The 15,069-nt window shown below is 45.3% G+C and overlaps 1 protein-coding gene across 2 annotated transcripts in view; it reads left to right on the top strand.

Moving 5' to 3' along the window:
* Positions 1-14,849, top strand: part of SLC1A1 (solute carrier family 1 member 1) — a 112,449-nt gene extending 97,600 nt beyond the window's left edge. For both annotated transcript variants that reach the window (XM_075596989.1, XM_075596998.1), the window contains exon 13: positions 11,823-14,849. In XM_075596989.1, coding sequence (XP_075453104.1) covers positions 11,823-12,072 — 250 coding nt within the window. In that variant the 3' untranslated portion in view covers positions 12,073-14,849. The remainder of the gene's footprint in view (positions 1-11,822) is intronic.
* Positions 14,850-15,069: the final 220 nt, after the last annotated feature.

Below are 15,069 nucleotides of genomic sequence, written 5' to 3'. Positions count from 1 at the left end.
TATATATATATATATATATATATATATATATATATATATATATATATCAGTACCGTGTTAGCCGAGCTTCAATAATCAAAAAATAAATAGATGATACCGTTCTGTGGCTAACGAAATGCTTTTATTTGTGCGAGCTTACTGATCTCTTCTTCCGGCGATGTTACAATGAATGAAGCAAGGATAACTTAAAAACAGTGTCTCTTGGAATGTTATCTGTGCTTGTCCTTCCCCCAGTGTGGATGTGTTTTATGGCTAGAGGTGTCAAAGGGTAACTGAAAGCAAGTGAAGAAAGAGTGTGTATGTGTATCAGTGTACACACACTTTTAGTTGTGCTACAAACTCTCACATTTCCACACCCACCCACACCATTTATATCCCTCTCACTCCACACACACCTTGTGTAGAGCACTGTTTATACTGTGGGCTCTCCATTCATTTTTATTCACACTGATACACATACACACTCTTTCTTCACTTGCTTTCAGTTACCCTTTGACACCTCTAGCCATAAAACACATCCAAACCGGGGGAAGGACAAGCACAGATAACATTCCAAGAGACACTGTTTTTAAGTTATCCTTGCTTCATTCATTGTAACATCGCCGGAAGAAGAGATCAGTGTATCTCGAAAGCTCGCACAAATAAAAGCATTTCGTTAGCCACAGAACGGTATCATCTATTTATTTTTATATATATATATATATATATATATATATATATATATATCACTATGATACCTGCCTTATGTTGGTTTTTGGTGGTGGTTAAAGCCTGTGGAAAGTGTACACCACACGTTCCTAGTAGACTTGGGAATGGTCTGTGCATTGGGAGTATTCAAGATCAGATTTTCTCTAAGAAGAATTAACATAAATTGGCAGAATTCCATAAAATTTCAGCGATAGTACATTTTTCCACCAAAACTAGAACTGCTATTGTAATCCCGTTGGGTCCTTACAGCCTATGTTGTTTACATAGAACATAAACATATTACATACAAATATTAATCAAAACCCAAAACCTGAGCTACAGTATGCTTATAGGAAAATGGAGGGTATACGGCGCTACTGCGCATGTCCGAAAAAGGCTCCCAGAATTATCTTCAATCAACTTTATTGAACACACACAGGGCTACACCAGCGTCTCCCCCTGAGGGGGAGACGCTGGTGTAGCCCTGTGTGTGTTCAATAAAGTTGATTGAAGATAATTCTGGGAGCCTTTTTCGGACATGCGCAGTAGCGCCGTATACTCTCCATTTTCCTGATACTCTCTGACGGCGGCACGCAGGAGCAAGCGAGGAGAGTGGGCCCCAAACCGGAGAAAAGCAGGTGAAGTATTATACCCTTCCCCCTGCACCGGTTACCTCTGTGGCCCTGCATCGCTCCCTCGCATCACTCCAGTGTCTGAATCATCCAGACCTGTGTAACTGCACCGAAGCGCACGACAGACCCCTTGGTATTTACAGTATGCTTATAGTTTACTTGGTATTTTATAGAAACCGGGTCACCAAATACCATGTTTAAATTATATTTTTTTGTTTGTGTAACAACAAATCGGCTGACATACTCAGGTTTCAGAAAGAATACAGTATGTTACCATGTAGTTTATAACCCCGTTCACTACAAACAGCATTTATAGTTTAGGTTGTTTTACTGCACACAATATAATTGATTAAATAACACGCGATACAGAACAGAAATATAGCTTCAACAATACCTATTAATTCTTGTAATAAAAAGGGGTGAATTTCTTGAAAAATGTAATAGGCAAGAGAGAAATTATTTGAGAAGAGTGCAGTGCAGATCGATTTTCTCTGGGTACAACAGATTGGTGAGCTCTACCTACAAATATAACACTAGTTTTGTGTATTTTTAGCACAATATATTTTAAGAGCCAGCAGGAGTGCCAGTGTTTTGGGATCCTTTTCTCCCTTTGCGGAAGGATTTATACAGATTATGGGCCATATTTATTATGCGGTCCTACTCCACCAGGATCAGGGCATACAGTATACCGATTAGCCAAGGGTTAACAAAAAAGATCCAAAATCCCAACTATTCTAATATTTTTGTGACTCTGATAACTGATGTAGCCAATCAGAGACAGTTAATGAAGTGTGTCCAGGAACATTAATCATTTTTGTGGCTAATTTTAATCCCAACATGTTCTCCCAGGACATGTTTACATATAAAAAAATAGTTTAATCAAAACCCCAAAGTTGAGTTATACTTTGTGTTTCGTTGGTCTATTAAGAAGCAGGTTCATATCAGCAAATACCATATCTAAATTGAATATCACCACACAGTTATTGCATTGGATATTAAAGGCTGGAACGTTAAAATAATGGTAAAGCAGGCTTTTGTTATTAATAACTTCCAGCTGCTAACAGCCAAGTAGAACAAATACATCATATATAAAACATTAAAATAAAAACAAATTAAATATCATTCAGTAATTAATACAGGTAGACCTTTCTATTTCACTTTACAATGAATGGCATATCCAACACAACCCTATGGGCTGATTTTCGACGACGGAATGCGTTATTCGACGCCTGAATGTATTATCCAACGCTCACCGCCACTGATTAACATGGGACTCACTTTACAACGGTTTCACTATCCAACGCTACTTCCAGAACGGATTCCGTTGGATAACCGAGGACTGTCTGTAGTAATAATTCTCTTGGACCAATGCATAAACTAATGATAGATGCACTGGTTGAGGTAAAGGCCCCTGACTCCATCTCTTTGGTTAATTGTCAGATAATGCCCTTTTCTTCAGAAATAACTACTTGGAGGCACCCCCTTATATGTACCGTAAAAAACAATTCTTTTGTTAATGTCACCTTTCATTACACATCCACCATCTTGTGGATATTCGCGCATGCGCGATTGAGCCAGTGTGCATGCCATATAGCTTTTAAACATGTCTTGAAATATAAAGGTTACATTAAAAAGATGCAGAGTCAGAATATTTATTGTGATAGTTCTCCACACACTAATTTGTCATTTTGAGTTATATCTCTTTTGTTGTACACATATTCTGCCAGATTTATCAGTAAAGAGTAGCCAAAACCAGGAGAAATTAGAGAGTCATGAATGTCTGAATGAACTATAGCCAGGCTAGTAGTGCGGCGACAATTAGAGGAAGGCTCTACCATTCGCAGCAGCCACTGGGGCTGCAGGCACATGGGCTGCAATAGCCAATAGGGCTGCCAGGAGCCCCTGCACAGAAAGAGATACATTTGGCCCGCTGGCACTTCATGCTCGGTCGGGAGCTGGACAGAGAAGAGTGGCCCTGAGACTAGGCCCAGAGTCCACCTTCAGCCTCCAACTAGGCCCCGACTCACTATCAGCTTATGGGTGCATTAGGAAAAGGCCCCTCAGATAGGGACACTTTCCCCATTAGCCCAATAGTGTCATGGACACAACAAGACGCAGTGACGTCCGGCCTGTGGTCTGGGACCAGAGCACCACCGCAACTGAGAGACTCTTAAAGGTGAGGCACATCAACGGTAGTTCACACCACACAGAGGCAGATGTCTTTGTTGGATCAGACGGATCCTTTCATCAACCAGCGGTACCCGGGTGCTGGAGCTCCCAGCAAGTGCACCAACGCCCACACACACATTCTGTGGGTAGCGCTGCCACACACTTTGGAGTGGGATTGGCTCTGTGGACAGCGGGTGGTTAGGTGCCCAGGGCACCTCAGTACTTTGGGGGAACCTCACAATGGTGTGGATAAGGTGGTGGTTTCACAGTGTGGGCACAGGGTGGGTACGGCCGTGTGTGGAATGTACAATACTGTGTTGACTAGTTATTCTCTAAGTTGCATGTTCAGTAAATACTCTTTTACAATACCTGTGTGTGTATTTACTATTATATTGTCTTTGGGGGTGCTATCCTATTGTTTTGGGATCATTCTTAGGTTGAGGCGCTGTCACCAGATAGAATCAGGTACACCCCAGGCTCCCTTCAGCAGAGGATCAAGCCTCCTGTGAGCCACACAGGTAAAGCACCACACGTAGTTTTTCTAGACATGGGGGAAAGGGGGCTACATTTGGAGGCGCTGCTGAGATTCATACCTGGGGTGCCCGAACCAGCAGCTAAATTAGAAAAAAAAAAACATGTTTTGTGTCCTCAAAGCAAGAGATCCACGACTGGGACTTAGAGTTCCGTGAACGCCCGCGCAGTAGGAGGAGTTCCCGTACTCACAAACAAGAGTGCCGTCCATGACCACATAAGACAACTCCCCGGTCTAGTCGACACTTGGGTCATAGACCGCAGATATGAACCAACATTTCATTGGAGTGCCCTAATACTGGCCACCGGAAATATGCGAGGAGGATGCTCCCTAGGCCCTAAATCTACCGGAGGCCCTGTCTGAGAGTTGCCCACTCATATACCCTGGGCTACCAGCTCCCCAGGCAGCGTCCACCCCGGGACCCTTCTCAGAGGTCCCCTATCAGGCTGAGGCTCCCCCTCTTCCAATATCCCTGGGGAGTGTTGGACCAAAGCCCCGGCCTCAAGTACACCAACCAAGGTAGACTTACCCATACCCAGGGTGACCTTCAGCCCCGGGGCTGTTCTACAAATGCCCCTCCGGCCCGAGACCACCAGAGAGTACAGGACCAGCTTAGAATACCACAGCCGCCTGCCAACGGGGAACTCAGACTTAGGAGTGACTCTGCCACAACTAGTAGAAGCACTAACGATGTCTTCCCAGTCCCAGAACTATCGAAAGCTCAAGGCCTTCTCCGGGATAACACCCACACCCGTGGGAGAGGAGGGATTTGAGGCCTGGAAAGAACACACCCTTAAGGTGCTGGAAGAATGGTCCTGCACCGAGGCAGTGAAGAGGCAACGGATAATGGAGAGTCTACTTCCCCCAGCCTCCACGATGGTGAGCATGCACCAAGACCAACACGGCGACCTCTCAGCCTGGAGGATCATGGACTTGTTGATATAAATCTATGGCCTAGAGAGCGAACTCTGGTCCAAGTTTTATAGTCTCAGACAGAAGGAAGGGGAAGACCTGTCCACCTTTATGCAACGCATCCAGTTGGTCCTATGGAAGCTACGAATATAATTCCAGCAACCACGGTGGATGAATATCGCCGCAAGCAGTTCATCCGAGGTGCTACACCTACGCATCATATAATCATCATGATCTAGTGTTCCTTGCTTCAAGGACCTTCCCCTACATTCGAGGAGCGATTAAGGCTAGTGAAAGGGCACGAAGCCTATACTCGCTTACATACTCCTAAAAAGTCCAAAGAGTCCCACAAGGAGGAGTCCAAGGGGGTGTTGGCCTTGAAGGCCAAGGAGGCAGAAAGTACTGAGGACAACTCCTCTTGGAGGATGCCTGCCTCCACACCCAGGATGCCCCGGAGAGTAACTCCTACCTCTAGGACTGGTGTGGACCAAAATGACAGCTGCTACAACTGTGGACAGGAGGGTCACTACTCCCAGGACTGTCCAAAGCCCAGGAAATCCAACCGTAAGTCCATGACCTGCAAGGTGCAACCGACTGAAATACCCTCCATGTCATCGGAGAGCTCCCCAGCGCCTAGCCCAGATCAAACACCCCAACCGGATGTCTACAGTTGAGTGGGACCGGCAACAATTATATGCATCCTTGTGGAAGGTATATATTCCTCTGCATTGCTGGATACCGGTTCACAAGTCACAATCATATAATGACCCTTCTATGACCAGCATCTGAAGCACCTGCCCACGCAGTCGGCAGAGAAGATGAAGTTGTGGGGACTGCGCAACGACGATTATCCCATTGATGGTGTGGTGAAAGTACATCTGAATATACCACAGCTGAACACTAACAAGCCTCATCCCATGGAAATGGAGCCCAGACCGAGCCAAGAGAACATTTAAGTTCTCCAATTATATTGGGGACCAACGCCGATGTGGTGCGAGTGGTGATCTGTGTTTATCTACAAGAGGCCGGGTAGCTACCAGTATCATCTCTACGGATCCATCCGTTACTGAAAGAAGAGTGCTTCAGGGTCTCTGCCCAAAAGGGATATGGTGAACTCTTCAATAACGACGCAGAGTTGACCGAGATTCCACCAGGGGGAGTCAAGTACATGGACGCAGTGTGCTGCTAACCGGGCCGTGATGAGGCCGACCAGTACTTCTCCCTAGAGAGTACACCCGAGGAAGACGTCTGTAGAGGGTACAAGATTGTGCCAGAGGTACGAGAGTGGAAGTCCTCGATTCCAGGGAAGATCAAGGTGATCATCCATAACATCTCCCCTTACACCATGTCATTCGACCAAGATCAAAGATTGAGTAGGATATACCCAGTTACACCCGTAGAGGCACTGGCTCATGTGAACACCGCTACCGTGCAAGATCAGCCGGCTGGGTTACCGTTTGATTTCAGGGAATCGACCCTGTCAGCTGAATGGAAGGAACGGCTAAGCGCCAAGTTGGAGGAATGCCGGGAAGTGTTCTCTACCAGCGAAATGGATATGGGCTGCAGCAAAAAACTCCCAGCACACAATCCGGCTGAATGATACCATGTCATTCCGGGAGTGTTTCCAACGCATCGCTCCCAAAGATGTGGAGGACGTGAAGGATGTCCTAAACGAAATGGAGACGGCGGGCATCGTGACTGAATCCCGTAGCCTCTACGGGTCCCCGATCATGGTGGTACGCAAAAAGAATGGGTCAGTATGCTTGTGCATGGACTACCAGACCCTGAACAGTCGAACCGTCCCAGACCAGTACATTCTGCCAGGGATCGAAGAGATCCTCAATGCACTGTCGGGAAGCCAGTGGTTCAGCGTGCTGGACCTAAGGTCTGGGTACTACCAGGTACCTATGAGCTCTGAAGACCAGGAGAAGACGACGTTTGTCTGTCCCCTCGGGTTCTACCCGTTTACCCGCATGCCCCGAGGCATTTGTGGTGCCCCTGTGACATTCCAACGGTTGATGGAGAAGACCATCAGAGATATGAATCCCTGGGAATGCCTAGTATACTTGGACGATATTATCATCTTCGGCAAGACTCTCGAAGTACATGAGGAATGCCTTCTAAAAGGCATCACATAATGTCCGCAGACGGAGTGGCCACCGACCCAGCTAAGGTCGAAGCCGTGGTGAACTGGCAGAGACCAGACAACATAATGGAGTTACGATCCTTCCTGGAGCTCTGCGGGTACTACCGTGGAAGGATTCTCTAGTAAAGCCAAGGTCCTCAATAATCTCCTGAAAATCTACTTCTACTATCTATCAGAAGGCCACCTCAGCACGGCTACCTTTCGGAGACAAGTGGATGTCCGCCTGCGAAAGGGCGTTTCCCGGTCTTAAGATCTTTACAGAAGCATCCGTCTTGGCTTACACCGACCCCGAACAGCCGTATATCCTACATGTGGATGCAAGCTTGAACGGGCTGGGCGCTGTGCTGCACCAGAAGTACCCTGCTGGTCTTCGCCCAGTGGTGAATGTGAGCCGTAGCTTGACCTCCAGCGAGCAAATTACCCCGTCCACAAGCTGGAATTCCTCAGCCTCAAGTGGGCGGTTGTTGACAAATTCCACGACTACTTATATGGTGTTTCCTTCGAGGTACGAACGGACAACAACCCGTTGACTTATATTTTGATGTGCACCAAACTGGATGCCACCGGCCACAGGTGGATGGCGACCCTCTCCAATTATCAGTTCACCTTGAAGTATAAACCGGGACCTTTAAACATCGGAGCCAATGCTCTGTCCAGGAGTTGGCTGACCTGGGCTGAGTACAACACCGGACGACGGCCTCTGGGAAGAAATCCCTGGACCTGGGATTTGGGCCATGTGCTCGACAGCCGCCATAGTGGAGGACAAAGTGGAATTCTCTGAGCTGAGAGATGCCGACTGACTGGGATGCCAACCCAAGGCATTCCCTGCAGCCTACTGCCACCCAGAAGGCATGAATATTACCCAAGATACCATCATCACCTGGAAAGAATTGGTGCTACGCCAGAAACAGGATCCAGTGGCTGGAGCTATACACCAAGCCATCCAACAAGACAAACCATCATTGGTGATGCGTGCTCCCAACGACACGGTCGCCATCCTAATGCGAGAATGGGACAAGTTCCAAATTGATAATGGTCTATTCTATCTGGTGGTACCTTACCACAACCATCTGGATAGAAGGCAGCTGGTTCTACCCAGGAACCCATAGTATATGGTCCTATGATCCCTAAATGATGACCATGGACATCTGAGAGGGGACAAGACCTTCGGCCTAATACGAGACCGGTTCTTCTGGCCCCAGATGAGGGAATCGGTAGAACACCATTGCTGCAGATGCTCGTGGTATATACAGCAGAAGACACTGCCTAACAGAGCAGCTCCAATGGCCCATCTGAAGAGCTGCAGATGCTTGTGGTGTATACAGCAGAAGACACTGCCTATCAGAGCAGCTCTAATGGCCCATCTGAAGAGCTCTGGTCCCTTAGACCTCATACTGTATGTATGGATTTCCTATGCATTGAGACAGATTCGAGGGGCCGAACCCGACTCGACATGCTTGGCACCCTAAAGGGCTCTCAGAAGACCGAGTGGAGCAAACATGTGGAGTCATTAGTGCACGCTTATAATTGCACCAGACACGAATGCACAGGATTCCCTCCATATTTCTTGATGTTCGGACAAGAGGCACGACTGCCTGTGGACATCCGTCTGAGGGTATCTACCGACTGGGTACCCAACAGGACGCACTACAACGTGCCTACCAGCGAGCGGAGAAAGCATCAGCCCATATCAATGCCTGTAACAAATGACGGTATGACCCCAAGGTCCGCCATCAGGAGCTTCGGCCTGGAGATGCTGTTCTCCTGCCCAATCTAGGAATCCACGGCAAGCACAAGCTCGCCGACCGTTGGCGCAATTAAAGTAGAATCTCGGATGCCAGCCCTCTCTGTCTACTGCATATGAGACGTGGATGGCAGGGTGTAGCTCTGGCACCATAACCATCTTCTACCTATCCCGCAAGTGGGAGACGATGATCCCGAAATAGACAGTAGCATTAGCCAGTGAGCCAGTGGGGTCCGACGAGAAGTCAGAGTCTGTGATGGAACCAAACAAGGATCCTATGTAAGCACCTTCTCTTAGTGCGAGCAGAGATCAAGGGCATCTCTCGCCGGTGCTCCGGTACCAATCCTAGGGTGCCGCAATCTTGTGGATATTCGCGCATGCATGATTGAGCCAGTGCACATGTGCAGTGGCCTATTAGTGCGGCGGCCATTAGAGAAAGGCTTCGTGAGGGAACTACAATTCCCAGAAGCCACTGGGGCTGCAGGCACATGGGCGCAAATAGTAAATAGGGCTGCCAGGATCCCCTGCACAGAAAGAGATACATTTGGCGTGCTGGCACCTCGCTCTCAGTCGGGAGCTGGACAAAGAAGAGTGAGGTAGTGTCTCAGGTGCAAGTCCCAGCTAGGCCCGACTCTCTATTAGCTTGTGGGTGCATTAGGAAATGGGCCCCTCAGATAGGGACACTTTCCGCATTAGCCCAATAGTGTCAGTGACACAGGAAAGATGCCGTTCAGTTACATGCGGCCTGTGGTCTGGGACCAGATCATCACCACAAGTGAGAGACTCTTAAAGGTGAGACACTCCAACGTGAGTTCACCCCACGGAGAGACAGACGTCTTCGTTGGATCAGCTGGATCCTTTCATCAGTCACCGGTACCCGGGTGCTGGAGCGCCCGGCAGGTACCCATCTCTACGAATGCACCAACGGCCACACAAATATTCTGCCGGAGGGGGAGAGCTTTGATAACTCTCCCAGCTGTCCCAGACCTGGCGGTGTAGCGGCACCCCCATGCAGGCTTACTCGGCATCTGCAGCAGCTGGCAGCTCTCTCCCTGCTGCTGCTGTCAGCTTCCGGCTGACAGAAAGAGGAAAATCAGCACGAGAGCCAGCTCTCTTAGGCCTCAGGCATGGTCAGCGCTTAGGCACTGACACGTGCTGAGGCGTGCGCAAGCTTACCAGTGAGCCCCTGCAGCCGCAATGAGAGAGGCTTTAGCAGGGGCTCGCGCACGCTTGCGGAAGCGTGTGTCTTAACACATTTTTAGTTTCGGCGCTCACGGGAGCGCAGGGCCGGTCACGTGAGCGGTTCGCCCAATGAAGGCGAACCAGCTCCGTGACGTCACTGGCCCGCCCCCAGACACGCCCACGGACGGTGCGCGCTCTAAGGCCAGGGAAAGCACCCGCTTTCCCTCAGCCTCAGCGCGCCTCCGCACGGCTGCAGTCTCTATGGACTCAGCCTGAAAGAGGCAGTGTGTGTGTGTGTGTGTGTGTGTGTGTGTGTGTGTGTGTGTGTGTGTGTGTGTGTGTGTGTGTGTGTGTGTGTGTATACACCACACCACACTAAAAGAGGCATGGACATGATGAAGTAAAACATATCTTAGTGTGGACACACTGTGTGTTAAAATAAAGAATGACAGAAACCTCTGCATGCATGTAAGTAGTTCAGTGTCCTTGGCATCTCTTGACAATGAAGGGTTAAGTATGAACTTATGGGCAAAAAATATCATCAAAATGTTGCTTTTATATTCTCATTTATTTGTAGATTTGGGACTTTTAGGGTTCAATGTTGTGTTGCAGGATGCTGTGATCTCCAGATGAGAGACTTCGTACCATGCTGTACTGAACAATTTCAGTTTTCTGATAAGCTGAAGGGAAAAAAATCAATAGGGTGAAAGTGTGGCCCCTGAACTATACTGCTGCTCTGGCTGTGATCATGATTGTGGTACAATACCGAGAGAATAATGCAGTCCCTTTGTTTTCACGTATTTCTTACGGTTGGAATTATTAAATGTGTCTGAAACAAGCATGTCACATTTCTGTAGCCTTTTAAAATGTCCCTACTCATTTTTTCCTCTTATTAGATGACACCCGTGCTGCCCGTGGCTTGCTTTCTGAATTACTCCGCTCCTTATGGCACAGCCTTGTGACTAAACCATGCCACCTACTGACTGTTCCCTCATAAATAACCTTTTCACTGCTGGAGGTGCTGGCAATATATCTTAGATTGAGCAATGCTGATCCCTCTGACTGCGTAGTGATAAGTTATGAAGAACAAATATTGATTTTGTATTTTTTTGCCTCTCTACTTTTCTTTTTTTAAATAGATGAATGTATGCATTACTAGCTTGATGATTGATTGATTTATGTACTATTTCCCTTAAACATTCAGTTTTTTCATGTTGTCAATATAAGTTGCCTCTGCTAGTGTCAGTTTGCGGTCCTGTTATTAACACCTCTGTCTTATGCTGTGAAACGTGGATCCCTGAGCTTGTATGTTATGCAGCAGTTATAGTACAAATCATAGCCAAGAAGCAGAAGATCTCCTACCTTTCTGGATCTTGCTGCCGGCGCCACCCTCCTCCTCGGCTCCAGCGTCAAATGACCGTGCGGGGTCACCTGTCGTCGTGTTGCCATGGTGATGTGACGTGGAGGTGGGGCCTCCGGCAGCAAGATCCAGAAATGTAGGAGATCTTCTGCTTCTTGGCTATGAAAATGGGAGCCACATTCAAACCGCATTATAAGCGGATCTGCGTTGTAGTGGATCGAACGATAACAGGTTTATGATATATATTCACATTATTAGGGAAAGAAAAAAAATGTCTACCGTTTCCTTCTTAGGTAATGATGGTTTGCAGCTTAAAAATGCTTATTATATAAGACTACAAAATATATGGGCAAAGTGTTGACTGTTTAATGACTACTGTTTTCCTGTGTCTGTAGCTTAGGAAGGAATTGCACCACTAAAAGGTTACTGTATAATAACCCAAAACTCTTGTTCCTCAGAGACCGATTCAGAACCATGGTTAATGTTCTCGGAGATGCCTTTGGTGCGGGGATAGTAGAGAAGCTGTCTAAAAAAGAACTGGAGCAAATGGCCGTCTCGTCTGAAGTCAACATTGCCAATCCATTCGCCATAGAGCCGACAATACTAGAGAACGAAGAAGACAGCGAGGTGAAGAAATCTTATGTGAATGGAGGGTTTGCCGTAGATAAATCAGACGCCATATCATTCACTCAGACATCGCAGTTCTGAATGCACTGGGATTGCCAAGTGCCTTGGAACTGTTAAGAACATTGAATGAGACGCAAAGGCAGCAATTAGGAGAGCAACTGTAAAAAGGTATTAACGGTAACCAGAAGTGTGTCCTAACACACAAAAGCGAGATTTTCTTTTTTCAATTTTCGGATTCACAGCTTTTGCACCACGCGAGTAGGTTAAATGGAAAGGACCGTTGTAAAATATGTAACCCTTTTTTTATTGCCATGATAACTTACCAGTAAGGTTTTGGAATGTCTATACAGAATTAGCATGTTTATAACCTAGATGTTAATATCGAGGTCCGTGAGATGAAACCTATTGCATTAGCTCTTCTCAAGCACAGCGTTTCATCATTTTTTTTTTATATGTCCTCTCAGTTTTGTTCTAAAAAATAAAAAATATGGTTGCCTTTCATGCTTTTTCAGATTGCAGCATTAAAAAAAAGATATCTTTGTACTGTGCCAAACTGTTCCTTTTCCTGAAGGCTGTTATATAATGTATTGTGAATATGGAAAGGAATCATTTACAAGACGTCTTCCAGAGTTTTTTTTCTTTTTAATGTGAAGACAAGATATGAGCTTGCGTTAGTACAGAAAGCATAGCATAAGGGACCATTTATCATGTGCCTCTATATATGTAGCACGTCTGGATTAAAGATGAACCCATGCGTGGCATGCTCATCTGGCACCAAAAAGGGTTACGAGACTTGTTGCTGCTGCCTAATGACTTTTTGATGAACCAGCATCACTTTATTGGTACAAATCCCATATATCTATGACATAGTGTACAAAATGAAGTAGACCTCATCATTGTGAAAGCTGCAGCACTCCTGTGGCATTAATAAATGGCCTATTATATCTTTGCTGATTTAAAGGCAACAGACATGTATCTAAACAGATATGCATGTGAAAAAATCTATAAAAACTAATTACTACAGTTTATCTTCATTCAGCAAAATAAAATGCCATCTCAGCAGCAGTCACTGCAACTTCACTAGACAATCCTAAGATCTGAGATGATCACAGACCATGAATATATTATCTACAGGATTGACCATTTTAAAATGTTTATAAATAATCTGCTGCACCATATCACATGCATTGGTTTAAAAGAGAAAATAGCTGGTCTATATCTTTTTTTTTTTTTCCCCCAAAAAAATATTGGACACATCTCAGCCATTCAAATCCCCAACACTGGAGTACAACAGGATATGAGCCCGTGACATAGGGGGAGATCCAATAGGGGGTATCCGTCGTTAACTGTCATACGTCAATGCCGGATCAAGCTTCAATACTCGGAGTTTAATGAACCCTTGCCATAGTCTCTTATTCAGTATGCTGTAAACCTGTTTCTCTGCTCTGGAGAAGATTTCCGGCCCTTTCATTTGAATGGAGCAGAACTCTTCTGCAGCTCTGGGAAGCAGCATCACGTCATATAATAATTGAGTCGCCTTAGACCCCGGTGTATCAAAGACTTCCGGTTGCAGAGTGATTAAGCAGCTGCACAAAGAGCAGACCTGCAAACTATCACTGACTTTCTATGAGTCTCACTGATTTGGAGTCAGTCTAATTGATTTTTACCATCATCAGTGGAGTCTCAATTTACTTTAAAATTTATTTTTTGGGCCCCTGAAATCTCATTGATTTGGGGGTCCCTTGGAAGTTGACGTCTTTGAAAGAAGGTGACACTTTCGGTGTTAAATTGATGCTAAGCACTTTCTGGGGCCACCTACTCGCCAACCTTAGATAAGTTTGGCTGCATTTACTGATCAGAGTGCCACGGTCAATAGTACGGTTTGGAAGATAAATATTGAAGAGTTGTTGAGTAAGTGAGAATACAAAACAATATTGACGCCAGAAATATAGTGCATACCAGTATTTTGGCTTTGGATTTAGCTGATTGCATACAAACAATCATATTTATACCTATACAAAACAAACTAAAAGAAAGTAGGCAGAATTCAGTCATAATTATGTGTACAGTAGGTATCCAACACGTGTTCCATTATTATAGAACTGTAGAATGGGTTACAATGGCCTTTTCAGTTGTGGCAAGGTCAGCAACACATTTACAAACAGTAACCCTTCCAAAAGCAAAGACGTTACAAGTGTAGTTCTTCTTAGAGGACCAAATTGAAGTAATAATTGAACTGTTCTATGGTTAGCAAGTGATTGGAGCGTTATTTTCATTTATTTTTGGGGATACTTTATCCTGAAAGTGTTTGTAAGCATTGTAGACTGGTGTTTAGAGTGAGTTTATTGCCCTTTTTGTTATCTCTTCATTGTCTTTCCCCTTTTAATTTTAGCTGGTAATTTTACATGCATAAATGTGATTGCCTCGTCATTAGTATGGAGAGAATAAGATTGCCAGTCACTCTTCCCCATTTAAAAAGTCTCAGTAGTGAATGAAAACAATAGTACATTTCTAGACTCAATTATTACTATTAAAAATACTCACACTTGTCTGATTTTATTTTCTTAAATGGCATCAATCACGTAGTTTAACCAATTAAACATATCACTGTCATTGTTTAAATTTGTTTTGGATCTCTTAATTGTGTGACGTAAAGCATAGTTTGCCAAAGAACAAGAAAAAGAGTATGAGAGGTTTGCATTTAATTTAATGAATCATATGCCAAGTTAAATAAATATATTCTGTCTTTCAATTGTACATGTGTAAAATATAACCAAGAATGCAATGTAAATCTGCAGGCTTTTAAGTACTATTATATAATATGGAAGATAATAAAAAAAAAGGATCAGTTGTCTAAATCATTCCTTTATTTGTGTGGTTTAATGAATGATATGTAGGTAGAGAAAGAAGCCAGCACACGGACTTAATCAGGAATGCTTTATTGTCCCAGGTTTTCCGACGTTTCGGCTGTGCAATACAGCCTTTTGCTAGGTGAGGACTAGAAAGAGTACCCCACCTACCTCCTATACTGAGTGCATGCATTATCCCCACTGTTAATGAATGATATGTTCATATTGT

The sequence above is a fragment of the Ascaphus truei genome, chromosome 1, assembly GCF_040206685.1.
Source record: "Ascaphus truei isolate aAscTru1 chromosome 1, aAscTru1.hap1, whole genome shotgun sequence".
Taxonomy (NCBI): domain Eukaryota; kingdom Metazoa; phylum Chordata; class Amphibia; order Anura; family Ascaphidae; genus Ascaphus; species Ascaphus truei.
This window is presented reverse-complemented; position numbering and strand designations above follow the sequence as displayed.